The sequence below is a fragment of the Chaetura pelagica genome, unplaced genomic scaffold (assembly GCF_000747805.2).
Source record: "Chaetura pelagica isolate M959 unplaced genomic scaffold, ChaPel_1.0 scaffold91, whole genome shotgun sequence".
Lineage (NCBI taxonomy): Eukaryota > Metazoa > Chordata > Aves > Apodiformes > Apodidae > Chaetura > Chaetura pelagica.
Window position 1 is genome coordinate 283,170 of NW_009952042.1, and position 13,930 is coordinate 297,099.

Below are 13,930 nucleotides of genomic sequence, written 5' to 3' on the forward strand. Positions count from 1 at the left end.
GGAAAGAGCTGGTCACTCCATTTATTCCCCACCAGCAAGTGGAAAAAACAGTTTGTGGTGGTTTTTTTTTTTAATGCTTTATTTTCTTTTTTCATACTGGATAAAGTAGCCAGATCCCCCAAGTCACCCAGCAGAGGGGAGGTTCACAGGCTCTGACTGGTGGGTTTGGTGCCACCACTGTGCTCTGAGGATTTGCCCATCTCTGGCTGGGTCCTGTGGGGGTGACAAGGTGGGGGTGGCATGGTGACAGCTCCTGTCCCCCAGCCCCAGGGCCCTGCAGCTGGCAGGATCCTCCAGCTTTGCAATGGGCAAAAGGGTGATGCTCGTGTGGCTTTTCAGCCAGCGTGGTGGGAAGTTAACCCTGTTCCCCAGGGGTTTTGGTAGACTATTTAGAGCTAAATTCTGTGTTGAGGCTTTGCAGGAGAGGTATGAAGCCCACTGAATTGCTTCCATTAATTAAGAGTTTCATTGAGTTGTTTTTACAACCTCAAAGCCACTAGTCAACTTCAGGAGTTTGTAGTTATGGGCAATTAAAGCAAAACTGCTTAAGTGAAAACAAATACTTCTTAAAAAATAAATCAGTCACTCAAAAAAAGGTAGGAAAAAGCCCTCTTCTTGTAGTACCTTCACCATCAATCTGTCTGCAGGGTCTGTTTGCAGAGTCCAATCTCCAGCTCAGTTGCAATTGAGCTCTTCTGTGTCAGGTTTCATCCAGTCCTATTTAGATGCCAGGACCCTGTTTTTTATAGAAGTTCTTGGATTAAAGTGAGTGCCTGGATTAAGTTTTTAATGAGATTTCAGCACCTAAACATGTTCCCTAATTTTGAGAATGCCCATCTTCCTACTTCCTCTGGTTTCTGCTGGAAGCAGTGGGTCTCTTAGTTATACTTAAATATCAACTTCCTTGGTTAAATTGCCTACATGAAGTCTAAAGAACATTGTTTTGGGCCTTTTCTCATGGATGTTATGAGTGCCTACCATGTGTTAGCAAACGTGCTGTTTTCTACAGGATGCTACAAGTTACTGCACTGACTTAGTCCATGAAATCATCTCCTTATGTATATGAGCAGAGCATCAACCTGGTTGTCCCTTCCCTTGCCTGGTGGGAGCCTTGGTGCCCTCCCCAGATTGCTGTGATATATTGCAGCGTGGCTGCCAACCTGTTAATGAGATTCCTGATGCAGTGTAACTGGGTAGCAAATTATTAAAGACTATTCCTACCATTATTCAGCTGATTTTAGCAATTTGTGAGAGGAGCCCTCCTTGTAAATCAAACCCCTCCTGTATGATTGTTGGTAATTAGGAGTTAAATTAAGTCCAGCGCCTTAAACGCTGCATCACTGATGATCCTGGGCTATGTACTTCCCAATAAGGTGGGGAAAATCCTGGACTGGAGTGTGGTGGGAGGAGTGAGGAAGTGCTGAGCTCCTTCTGCAGCTGTGCTGTTGGGGTCGTGGTGCTCAGTGCTCCCCTCTGCCCTGGGCAGGTCTCTGCCTTGCCAAAGGGATCTGGGGGCTCGTGCAGGGAGTTAAGGGGATAAACCTTAGGAGTCAATTGTCTAGCTTTAATTGCAAGGGTTTCCTGATATTTCCTGGCCCAGTAAATCACATATCATGGTTCTACTGACCCTCTCAACTGAAGCACAGCCCAATGTTTGAGCACCTCCCCTTGTAGGACAGGCTTCTTCCCTAAAAGCTGCCACAGCTGGAGGGTAACATTTCCCATTTGTACAGCACTGCTGGAATATTCTTGTAGAAGCTGATGTAACTTCTAACATTTCATCTGTGTATCCAACTAGTGGTGCTTGTAGAGACTTAATGTCTAAAAAAAATCAATAATGATTGAAAGTGGTTAAACATGACATGATGCCTTTGGTGCTGGGTGCCTAAGTTAGGTTTCTGCAGTTATTTTTCTTTCATGTGTAAACAGGTTTTGTTTGTATTTCTTGTCATGTGCTCGTGTCTCTCAGAAAATCAGAATGGTGAAGGTTGGGAGGAACCTTAAGGATCATCAGGTTCCAGCTATGAGCAAGGACAACTCAGAACCTTCTAACTGAATTCAGATTTTCCTTATGAAGCTTCTATTTTCATAGATGGCACAAATGTGCAAAAATACAAATTGGGAAGTGTATTTATTTAGAAGAGCTTCAGAGTGTGCAGTGTTACTGGGTTCAAGTGAAAATTAATTACACTGGCATTAATATAGATTATATATGAATATATGGCAAACAGATAACCACAGTTTATAAACCACTTTCAATGTATAACTGAAAATTGCAAGAAACAGACACTTTTCTACTAAACTGTGTCCTCTCAGATGACAATAAACTGGAAGAGGAGATTTAGATGAGAGATGAGGAAGAAATGCTTTGGTGTGAGGGTGGTGAGAGCCTGGCCCAGGTTGCCCAGGGAAGCTGTGGCTGCCCCATCCCTGGCAGTGTTGAAGGGCAGGTTGGATGGGGCTTGGAGCAGCCTGGGCTGGTGGGAGGTGTCCCTGCCCATGCAGGGGGTGGGACTGGATGATCTTGAAGGTCCCTCCCAACCCAAACCATTCTCTAAATCTATGAAAGTAAGAAAAGACTTATCTTGCTCAGGGAACTGTTGTCCCTCAGAGCTCCCTATTCACAAACTATCCAAAACCAGATTAAATCCAACCTTCAGTAACCCGATAATCTGAAAAGGGCAACACAACTAGAACCTTAAACTTCCCCACTATTTGCTTGCAGTTCCAGCAGATCTGCTGGAAACTGGTGAAGTGCCAGAGTTACGCAAAGGGAATGGATACGTGAGAGTCATCTGTGCTCACAAGCACAAAGTCATGTCATATGTGTGTTAGAAAATAGCTTGTGTAACTCCCCTAAAGACAATGTGAGGTTTGATGACCTCATCCCGTGGCAGGACAATGCAACCCTTTGTTAGGAGGAGGAAGATTGGGAACAGCTCAGGGTTGTTTACACTGTTGACGTTTCATAGCCAAGGCGTCAAGTGGAGCCTCAGCCTCTCTGTGGGTATTGGTATGGACTGGGGAAATTCAGGCAGGAAATAAAATGACCATCTGATGGAAATGAGTTTTCCAATTATTTGTGGCTTTAACAGAAGCAATTGGAGTGTATTGTATGTATCTGGCAGCTGGTCCTACTTCTTTGGAAAAAAAACCAACAACAAACCCTGAGCTTTGTATCTAATCCCTTGAGCAAACCAATAGTAAATTGTTTATTAAATAAGTAGTAGAAATTGTTCATCTTGAATCTGTGCTTTCTTTACGTGGCTGTCATGGCAAGGATGATGATACACAACTTCCCAGGTGCTGGTACTTCATGGATTCACAGTTTGTCTGTTCCTCTCTTCTTTGAGCTGAACTGTTGCTTGAACTCGGTGCAAGTTCTGCAGTCTGTCAACATCCCCACTATTGTCTGATGCTGCAACCACGTTGGGTTCCTCATAAACCCCCTCATTGTCTCCCCTCTGTTTCCCATGTCATATTTAAGTTTTCCTCTCTGGTTTCCATGGCCCATCACAGCCTGTGCTTTTGTTTGTGACTCTATCTCCTGGCTTGTTTCTCTCCATGAAGCCAGTCCTTGACTCCTCCTGTCACCTCCAGGCTTCCTACTGCCCTTCTTCCAGATCACATCCCTCTCTCTTTTCTTTTTATCATGTCCTGATGATATTTAGAGCAAAATCTTCAAAAAAGTTTGCATCAATGGATAAGCATTTTAAATTTGCCAATCCCTTAGCTTACCAAATGTCCAGGTTACCCATTTATTCTTCCTTGATCTACTGCTCTTTAATCCTTCTGCATTTTATGTGTTTTTGTTGAGCTTGTTTTTCATTTCTTTCTTGAGAAACATAATGCTCTGAGAAAAAAAGAAATCTTTTGAAAAACAGAGCAGCAGAAAAGGTCTCAATCCACAAACCAAGTGTGTGTTTAACTTCATTTGCATGAGCAGTATCTGCCCTGCTGTTTGTGAGGTGCTGCAGAGCACAAAGGGAATGGCAATCCCAAAGTAGCTGTTTGTTGTACTTGTCTAAGAATGATCATTCTCATTAGAGTTTAGGGTTTTTCCCACCCTCCTCATTTCTGACACAACTAATTCATCCAGTGAGAAATGCTTATGTCTTACTGTGGCATGTGTACAAAAAGTCTCTTGGGTCTAGAGATCTTTGTCCTTCTCATGTAAAGGATATTTTGACTGTTAAGCCCCATGTAAAATTACTTTCACTGGTTAATATGCTATTTAATACACTATTTTTTTTTTCTTCTTGAAGATAAGATTCAAATCTGAGGATGTTTGTCTTTCTCCATCTCTTCTGTGTGTTTTAGGTGATGTGAGTAAATCAGCCCAGTTGGCAGTCCCTCCTGGGGAGATGCTCAGGGTTTGCTGAGGCAGGTGAAGATGTGCTGGCTGAATTCCTGCACAAGTGAAATGCCTCTTTTCCACACAGACCCCTGCTTGCCACCCACCTCCTGGATTTGGCCATATTTTCTGTATTTTTGTAATCTGATACTTTCAGATATGTATTTGATTTTTCTACCTTGAAATTCTAAAAAAGCAGCTGATGCTTTGTAGTCCACACCCCTTCTGTGCTCTTCCAACTCAGCATATTCTGCTATTCTCAACTACTTTCTTCAAAGACCTTAGTGTTGAGGACCCCTCTTAGAACCACCTCAGTAACCCAGAGTCCATCTAGGACTGTGGAGGAGGAATCCCCAGTGCCCAGGTTGCTCCAAGCCCCATCCAACCTGCCCTTCAACACTGCCAGGGATGGGGCAGCCACAGCTTCTCTGGGCAACCTGGGCCAGGCTCTCACCACCCTCACACCAAAGAATTCCCTCCTCATGTCTCACCTCAATCTCCCCTCTTCCAGTTTAAAAGCATTACCCCTTGTCCTATTGCTTCATGCCCTTATGGTGGGAACCAGAAGCCCTTGCTTGACCAGTCTTCCTGATGGACAAAGACTCGGACCTCCAGTTACCTCTCAACTTGCTCTCCAGCTGTGTGTGCTTCTGGAGAAGCAAGGCTTTCTGTATCCACCTCAGAATCACAGCCCTCTGCACCATCTGGCGTGGATGGGGGGGATGAGATGTGTGCAGGGAGTGCAGGCTGGGAGAATGATTGAGGTCAAGGCCAGGAAGAACTGCCAGGCCAGCAGCACCTGCACCCAGCACAAGCGTGGTGTCCAGGAGACACCCATTCCTTGTGTGCAGACATCAACTGCTGTGAAAGAACCTTTTTCCCTGGCATCTTTTCCCAAAGCATTGCAGCATTTTTTTTGAGATTAAGCAAATTAATTAATTTAGACTAGAATATGTTACCTTTCTGCTTTGGGAAGTCTTCTTCAGTAATTTGACTTTGAGTTCACCAACAAGCATTTGGAAGGTTTTCCTTTTGCTCTTCCACAACTGATCCCATTTGCCCTGGGGGTAAATTCAGGAGCACAACACTTGTCTCTGAGATGCATGTTGGAGTTAATTCATTAAAGATAAAAAAGCATCCATTTAAGCATTTTTATACTCTTCTGTTCAAATGTTTTCCAAGTCTGTGACAGGATTTTGGAATCATAGCTGTGTGATTCTGTTCCAAAGACAAATAAGGTACCAATAAATATTATTTTGCCCTGATGTACCTGAAATGACCATTCTTCAGGAGTTCTCTTTGGCTTGATATGTGGCTTGTTCAGATCCTTTCAAAGAAGGTGGCTTAGCAATGAGGTGAAGTGAAAGGAGCAAGACTCTGTGTTGGCTGCTCTGAAGCTGGTGGCTAAAGGCCACACTTCTCAGGGCAGGCTGCTCACTCAGCACCTGTGTTACTGCAGCCATTAAATGTCACCATTTGGATTGTGCTGCTTCTCTGAATGTGGCTGTTTTAAATGTGGAATATTGTTTATTTGGAATTAAGAGCACACAAATACCAGAGATGACATTTTAGTCTTAATTGAAATGGAATGAAGAGCTCCCACAGAGGTAGCATTTCACCCCTGTCTTTTCAAAGTGAGGAGGTTCAGCCAATGCAAACTGAATTTGCCCTTTCTGCTCACTTTATTGTTTGAACATGTAGGAGAAGTGCTGTATTTGCATGTATGTTTCTCCTATTTCCTGTCCCTGTTGCTGTTCACCAAAGTGTGAGGGGATCATTTCCTGGCCTGTGATTTGAGGATTTTATGTATGTGCTCCAATTTGTTACTGGAGGTGGTGGGAGGTTCAAACAATTATATTCCACAGTCATCTAGTTTATTGTCCTGTGTTGTTGCTACAGTCTTGGATGGTTTCCCAAGTATTTGTTTGGATTATTCCTGCAAAGAGAAGTTTGGGTTTTTCTGGTTGTGTGGTTTTTTCTGGGTTTGGGTATTTTTCCAGTAAAAAAAATCAACACCACTAATTTTCTATTTCTAAAGTCTCTGGGGGCACCTCAAGGGATTAAATGTAACTTTTACCAAAGTTATTGTGACCTGTACATGTTGTCTCCAGTTTAGGCACCACAATGACTTAAAGTGTTGGCTGAGGGGATCACCTAGTGTGTCAGAGCTAGTGGCCTACCATGAAAATAATTGGAAATTATGCATATTAAGCAGTAAGTTGTACTTCAGGTTACCTAATTCTGAACTTTTTCTTTTCTGGAGTTGGGAGGATGAGTATTAAGCACCTTTCTTCATTGTGGATCCAGAGCCTGGAGGCTGTTTAAAGACCCCTGATGCTCAGGCTGATGCTTCTTCCCTCAAGCACAGGTGGTGGAAGTATAATGGTGATGCTCTGCAGGCTGGAGTGCCCACACCTCAGCCTTGTGGTGGACCCTGTGGTCCCTGCTGTGCTTTTGCTGGTCCTGTTGGTGTTGGGGATGTTGGGGGTGTGCTCAGCAGATGGGAGCACCAGGAGGTCTGGGCAGGGTGTGAGCATCTCCCAGCCTGGCTGGAGCCTCCTGCTCCTGCAGGGCATCCCACCTCAGGTTAGATGTCAGGTTTAGGTGCAAGAAGCACAGCTCAGCAGGCTGCTGAAACGTATTTGGCAGGATAGGTGCCTGCTCAACCAGAGGCTTTCTGAGGCTCATTCCTCTGCAGAAAGTGCAGCTTTTGGCCCCAGAATCACTGCTCTGGATTTCTCCCTGCATCCTGGAGTGTTGGTGGCCTCTGAAGGTGCAGTACCTTCAGCACTGGGGTCTGATCAGTGTGGATTGCAATTCTTTTTTCCCCAGGTCATTAATAGAGGCAATATGATTTGAATCCAGTTAATCTTAGTGTGAAGCACTGGAGATTTAGATGGAGTGGAATGTGCTTTTTCCAGACCCCTTGCTTTCAATGCTCAGAGTGGTTTGACTCCATCTAAATGCCAGGGTCACTTCTTTTAGGCAGAACTCCTGAGATGCTGCATGAAGTTATTTAAATCACCCTGAATTTATCATGTATGGCTGCCTTCTGAAAAAGTGACCAAACTTATCCATGATGATTTGCCTTTTGTAATGTCACGTTGCCTAATGCTTGTGATTAACTGAAGTTAATTTACAGGAGCCAGATTCTGGGGAAAATTACATGTGTGTTCAAGTTTATGCACTCAGGGATAAATCCAAGCTCTGAGAATAAGTCACTGGAGAATTTTGCATTGACTTTGGTGTCATTAGGGTTTCACTGTCCTAATTACCAAAGCAGCAGTGCCTACAGGGTGCATAATATATTTCTGGAATTAGGTTTTAGGAGCTTACAAACCTTCTTGCAGTATCTGTCATACTCAATTATTAGTAAACCAGGCTAGATTGACTAGGTAGTAATTAGTGAGGGGTCTTTTTCTGTCTTGGGAGCAGTGCTGCTGATTTAAGGGCTGCTTGGAGGGGGCAGAAGTTAGCTGGCCCTTGAGTGTCACCAGCTCCCTGGGTCACAGGGGGACAACTTGTAACCCAGATGAAAAGAGACAAGGGGCAGGCACCCATCTGTTCCTCCAGCTCTCCTGTCCTGCCCCACCACATCCCCCTCCATGGCCATGGGGAGCAGCCCGGAGCTCTGAGCATGCAGTGACCCATCACCCAGACACTGAACTGGTGACACCTGATTCTGCTCCCAGGCTGAGGAGAAGTTGTGTCTGTGGGTTTGCAGGCAGTTTTGCTGCCTCCTGCCCCGTGGCAGCAGGGGCAGTGAGGAGCTGACAGCAGGAGACCTTTGGCCAGCACCACTTCCATTCAACAAATATTTTCCAGCAAATTCACAAATGCAATCAAACTGTATTTTATTATTTGCCCTTTATGTCCAAGAATGACTTTTTTCCTCTTGCTAAGCTCTCAATTTCCCAGCTGAGGATGCAGGGTATTTCTGAAAATGCCTCTTTTTCCCCCAGCTGGAGCTTGCATTTTGATAGAGCTCCATGGTACGTGTTTCAGACCGAGATCCTCCTTTTTGTCTGCTGCTGAGATAAAGAATTAGTAGTTTAAAACAATAACTACATGTTCCACTGTGATCAAGGAATTAGATAATCTGGCATGTTTGCTTAAGGGGTCTGTGTCTTGGGGCTTTTATAGGGCAGTATTAAAGCCCTGAGCCTTCTTATTATGCCAATACCCAGAAGATTGCTTTAATGAGAAGTAAAGGGCCTTTTTCCAATTACAAGGGAGTAACTGTATTAAGTTCCTGTGTTATGTCAACCTGCTTTGATTTGATTACTGCGAAAGAAATGGATTTATCTGTCAGTGTTACTTAATTAAGCCTTCTCATTGATGTTTTGCAGAGTAATATAGTGTAGTTTGCACATTTAAGTCTAAATATAAAGAAAATTGGTCGAAAGCTAAGACACGACCCCTGAAGATAAGGCACAAGAGCTATTGCTTGTCATTTGCTGATCAGGCTCCAGAACTTTTAACTGTGGCAGAAGAACCTGAGCATGCTAAGGGTTCAGAATAAAGCCAAGGTAAAGGATGAGGGATTTTCAGCCAGGTTCTTGAGAGGCCTAAAAACTGTGAAGTCTAGGTCAATCTGCCAGAATTGCTTGGTGCAGTTAGTCTGCTCATTTCTGCCCACTGTAGGACTCTTGGGTGTGTGGAATGATGTCTGCTTACCTTCAGTGGCTCACTTCCCTGGGTGCATCCCCAAAAGCTGTCCCTCTCCCTGCCTGGAGTGGCCTTCTCTAGGAAGGACTTTCTCTCTGGCTTGATCTTGGCTGTGCCCAGGAGCTCAATGTGGATTGTTTGCAGAGCTGAGGAATACCCAGCCCTGAGGTATGTGCTGTTCCTGTGTTATTTTAAGCATCTGATAGTGCCCTCTGGTCATGCTTGGCTTGAGGGAGAGGTAGGGATAACACAGGAAAAGGACAGTGGGGCAGGAATTCAGCTCAGCACAAAAACCTGTGTTGGAGTGTAAGCACTTAAATAGCTCCTTTCACCATCACTGGGACCATCCAGTGGTTGGCCATGAAGCCATGTGCTGCTGGAAAGTCCTGGGTATCCTGGGCAATGTGGTGTCCCTTCCCCATGCTTGGAAAAAAGCTTTTTGAAGAACATGATTGAGAGGAGACCTCATGAGTGTTCTCAGTACTGTGTGTAAGCCCAGTATGTGTGGAAGGGGTGACAGGAGCCTCTTGGCTGGAGCTGGGTGGTGAGCTCCCAGAGGGAAGAGCTCAGCAACCATTATTGCCCACCCCTTGTCTGGGCTGCTGTGGGGATGTCCCCATCTCTCTCTGCTCTCCCTCCTGGCTCCAAGCACAAGAGAAGGAGTGCTGCCCAAAAGGCAGCCCTGAAATGTTGTTTTAGGTGACCCATGAATACATGGAAGGCTGTGGCATTTATAGTCTTAAAAGATCAATTAAAATGTACAGTATAGCAGTCTGGGAACCTTTTATTGGTGTGTAAATGCTTGGTTCATGGGTCTGCAGGAGAGAGCTGTGAGCAGGGCAGGATGTAGGGGAGCCTGGAGGTGATGGGTTGGTCACCTTTCTGGAGCTGGACTTGGAGCTGTTGTCCTGTCCCCAGGTGCTGTTCCCCAGGCCTGAGCTCTGCTGCTTCCAGATGGGTTTTGGAAGCCCTGCTGGAGGGTGGGATGATGCCCATCAAAATCAGTGGGATAATATCCACTGGTTTTTAGCAGGCAATGGATTAGGGCTCTACAGAGTTAATTGCCTGTTACATAACACAAATGATTTTTAAAAAATATGCCTAATTAACCTAATAGAATGGTTGATCTGATCTGTCAGGTAAATGATACACATTTTCTTTCTTTTTCTGGAGCTTAATTAAATATTTACCTAAGAGTGTCTTGTGCTATTAACACATTCATCTGTTATTGAGATAACAGAAACTGTAACTGGGAGAAAGCATGAACCTGTACCAACATGGGGGGGTTTGGGTGCTTTTTTTTAATCTTGGAAACCAACCTGATTTGGTCACAGCCCCTGTGTTTAAAAGTGTGAACTGCTTCTCAGACAAGGGAAGTTCTCACTGATCTTAAGAGGTCTGGATGAACCAGTGCATGGGGCCAAGGGAGCTGCTCCCATGTGTGCTCTTCAGCAGCACTCTGGGAAAGTTTCTCCAGCCAGCAAGGCCAAACAAGGGGTTCCCAGTTAGACTAAAGCTGCAGTTGGTGCATGACAAAAGGCAAGCAAGGTGATGATCTGATTAGGATGCTGGTGGGGACAGAGGAGCAAGTTGGGAATTAGCACCAAGATGTGCAGTGATGCTGTTCTAGATCAGTGTCAGTCACTTCTCCTGATGTTTATTGTCCTGTAAGTAAGAAAGGGAATGGATTTAAGCATCCTGGGCCAGTCCCTCACTGTACTGAAGGATGTGCTTAACGTTAAGCATGAGTGATCTCATTTACTTGAATTAACACAAGAATGAACTGTGGAATTCCTCTGGAATTATTCAGGCTGCCATTAAACCTGCCTGCAAGTGCCTTGCTGAACTGGTGGTGTGTTTATCCAGGAAGTTGGTAGCCCAGTGGGAAGTCTTGGGAGGCTCCCAGCTCATTTAGTGAAGGTGTTGTGATGGCAGTGGTCAAACCAACCTCTCCCAGCACACCTAGGGGCATGTTCTGCCTCTGTGGTGGCCTGCAGGGTTGAGTTGGTGGCTTCTCCTGGCCCTTGGTGCCACCTCAGCAGGAGTGACCAGCCTGGAGATTCATGTCACTGCAGAGGGACAGCTCTGTACAGTTGGGGTGTCTTTGGAAGAAGCCATTGTGTGGCACACTGGGACATTTCTGTGTTGTGCTGCAAAGTTTAGAGGAGCTTGTGGGAGTCCTGGCTCTTCAGGCTGTACCTGAAATGGCAGGTGTCACTGCCTCAGGGCACAAAGGTGGAATTCCTAGAGGTGCCCTTTCAAACAGGGGGAAAAAAATGGTTAAAAACATCCCAGAATGGGCTGTGTGAAATGACTGGAGGGTCTCCCAAGGATTGCAGTGAATTTTCTATCCAACAATAGAGGAAAAACCAGAAACACCCCCTGTGTGCTCAGCTTCAGGAATGTGTTTTTCTTCTCTTGATGTACAAGTATGTGCTGAAGTGCTTTTCTGCAGCAGAGGCTGAGATGAGGTGGTGAAAGGTACATTTACCCCAAACATGCCTTGCTTCAACCTCTGGGTTTTGTCTCTTTTATCATGTTTTATTTTTGCTGTTTGACAATACCTGGTTTTGTGCTGGAGGTTTTGGTAGGACTTTTAGCTGGTACAGTACAGCCACTTGTTAAAGTGTCAAAACACTGAGCAAAACGGAACCAATTTTTATGTTCAAACCTCAGGTTCCTGAGGGTCCAGTTCACTTCTGCTGTGAATTTAAATGAGTTAATTTAAGCAGTGGGTCAGAAGCCACTGCCATCCTAGTAGCCCTGTGCTTGATTCTTAATTAAAGGCAACAGGAGATTAATTTGAAACATTAATTTAAAAGTGCCTATACAAAAGGAAAGAATTATTGCAATAAAGCCTAAAGAACTTTTTTGTCCCTAGATGTAGAAGACAGAACTAGCTCAGGGTCCTGGGGGAATACAGGACATCCTAGTCCATCCAGGGTAAGTATATCTAATCTTTTTCCCCAAACCAGACTTCCTGCATATGTAAATTTACAATCTTAAATATGAGTTTTACACACCTGATTGCATAGACAAGTGGGCATGTAAAGTTGGCAGTAGCCTGTCTTCCCTTTCAAATTGCTTTTCTTGTGGGTTTTTTAACATTCAAACCTGATCCTGTGATTGAATTTGGCACCTGCTCTGCTCCTCCTAACAGGTAGTGAGAATGTTAACTGTTTCTTGCCAGGCTCTCTCAGCCACCACTGCCATTAGGAGAGCAGAGATCTTGCAGAGTTCCCTTCTCTGCAGCTGGGGTTTTTAGGATTGCAGGTGTCACCAAAGCTGAGGAGTGGGCCAGAGCCCCCTCACCCTGGTTTAGGAGCACACTGCCCACTCTGGAGGCATCCCAAGGCCCAAGCTTAGGTCAGTGAAGCTGGAGAGGGGCCAGCAGGGCTGTCCCACCTTACCAGGGCTGCCCACATGAGTGGCTGTGCCCCTGCCCCTCCAGCAGTGAACCTCAGCTGCTCTGTGTCTCAGGTGAGGGGGTTTCATGCCCTTCTCCTTGGGCAGGAGCTGGTGGCTGGCAAACTGAGGTGGGATGGTTCATCCCATCCCCCCTGTGCACCATCCAGACTGTGGGGCAGGTAGCCCAACAGCCTGCCTGTCTCCTCCCCAGGCACCCTGAGGATGCTCCCCACAAGTGGGATCCCTCTCCAGGGGGTGAGGGCACTGAGCTGCTGTTTGTTCCCTGGGCTCTGCAGGGCAGCTGGAGGCAGTGGTTGCCTCTGTGGCTGTGGGCAGTTACCCACCTCCTTCAGCCACCTCAGGCTGGGCATGCTGGTTCCTTTGGTAGGGAAGCAGTGCTATTTCTAGCTGAGCAGCTGGGCACTGTACCCTGCTCCTGAGCAGCAGCATGTGGGCAGCCCTGCCCCAGCCTTTCCACCCCGAGCATCCTGGCTTTGCCCATCCCCGTGGCCAGGCACAGCCTGTGGTTTAGTACCAAGATGATTATTTCTGTTGACACCCTGCAAATGCATGAAGTATGCTTAGGCTGGGCAAAAAGTGGCTTCACTCTTGCTTGTGCCCTTATTTAAACAGTTAGTTTAAATGGCTTTTTAATTGTTTTTCTAATTAACATGAAGGATCAGGGCTCGTGAGCAGCGCTGCTGGGAGCTCTGTGCCCTCAAGTATCTGTCTGGAGAGCAGTGCAGTTCCCCTGTTCATCCTCAGCCTGTCCTTTCCCCTGGGACAGGTCCCTTGCCCTGGGGCAGGTTTTGAGCCCCTGTCTGCTCCGTGGGGAGCTGAGGGGGGGTCCCCCAGTTGCAGCGTGGCGGGGGGGGGCCCCCCAATTAACATGAAGGATCAGGGCTCGTGAGCAGCGCTGCTGGGAGCTCTGTGCCCTCAAGTATCTGTCTGGAGAGCAGTGCAGTTCCCCTGTTCATCCTCAGCCTGTCCTTTCCCCTGGGACAGGTCCCTTGCCCTGGGGCAGGTTTTGAGCCCCTGTCTGCTCCGTGGGGAGCTGAGGGGGGGTCCCCCAGTTGCAGCGTGGCGGGGGGACCCCGGCCCTGCCGCCGAGGGAGGGAAGCCTGACACCTTTTCTTCTTCCCTCCTGCTTAGCATCCATTACGTCATTACTGCTCACGTCTGTCAGGTTTAGTTTTATCCCTTTTTTTTCCACTTGACACTTGTATTGCGGCCCAGGGAAAAATGTTTTGAAAAGTAAATTCTAAATTTGCCCACACAATTATTTCTGCCTGCAAAAACCTGAATGTGAGCGGACAATGAAGGTTGGGGATATAAAGGAAAGAGCACGAGCCTGGGAAGAATCCTGGAGTTTCAATCAAGACTCTGTGCATTAACTTGCAGAGTTATTCTGCAGGCAGCCTGACCTCTCTCTCGTTCCCCCTTTGTAAAATGATGATGCTGTTTCCACATGAGGAGAATGAGTTCCTCGTGGTTCTTCTG

The 13,930-nt window shown here is 46.2% G+C and overlaps 1 protein-coding gene across 1 annotated transcript in view; it reads left to right on the forward strand.

Moving 5' to 3' along the window:
* Window positions 1–13,930, forward strand: part of TCF4 (transcription factor 4) — a 231,569-nt gene that overhangs the window by 59,532 nt on the left and 158,107 nt on the right. Inside the window, exon 3 of the mRNA XM_010002716.1 lies at window positions 11,904–11,965. Coding sequence (XP_010001018.1) covers window positions 11,904–11,965 — 62 coding nt within the window. The remainder of the gene's footprint in view (window positions 1–11,903; window positions 11,966–13,930) is intronic.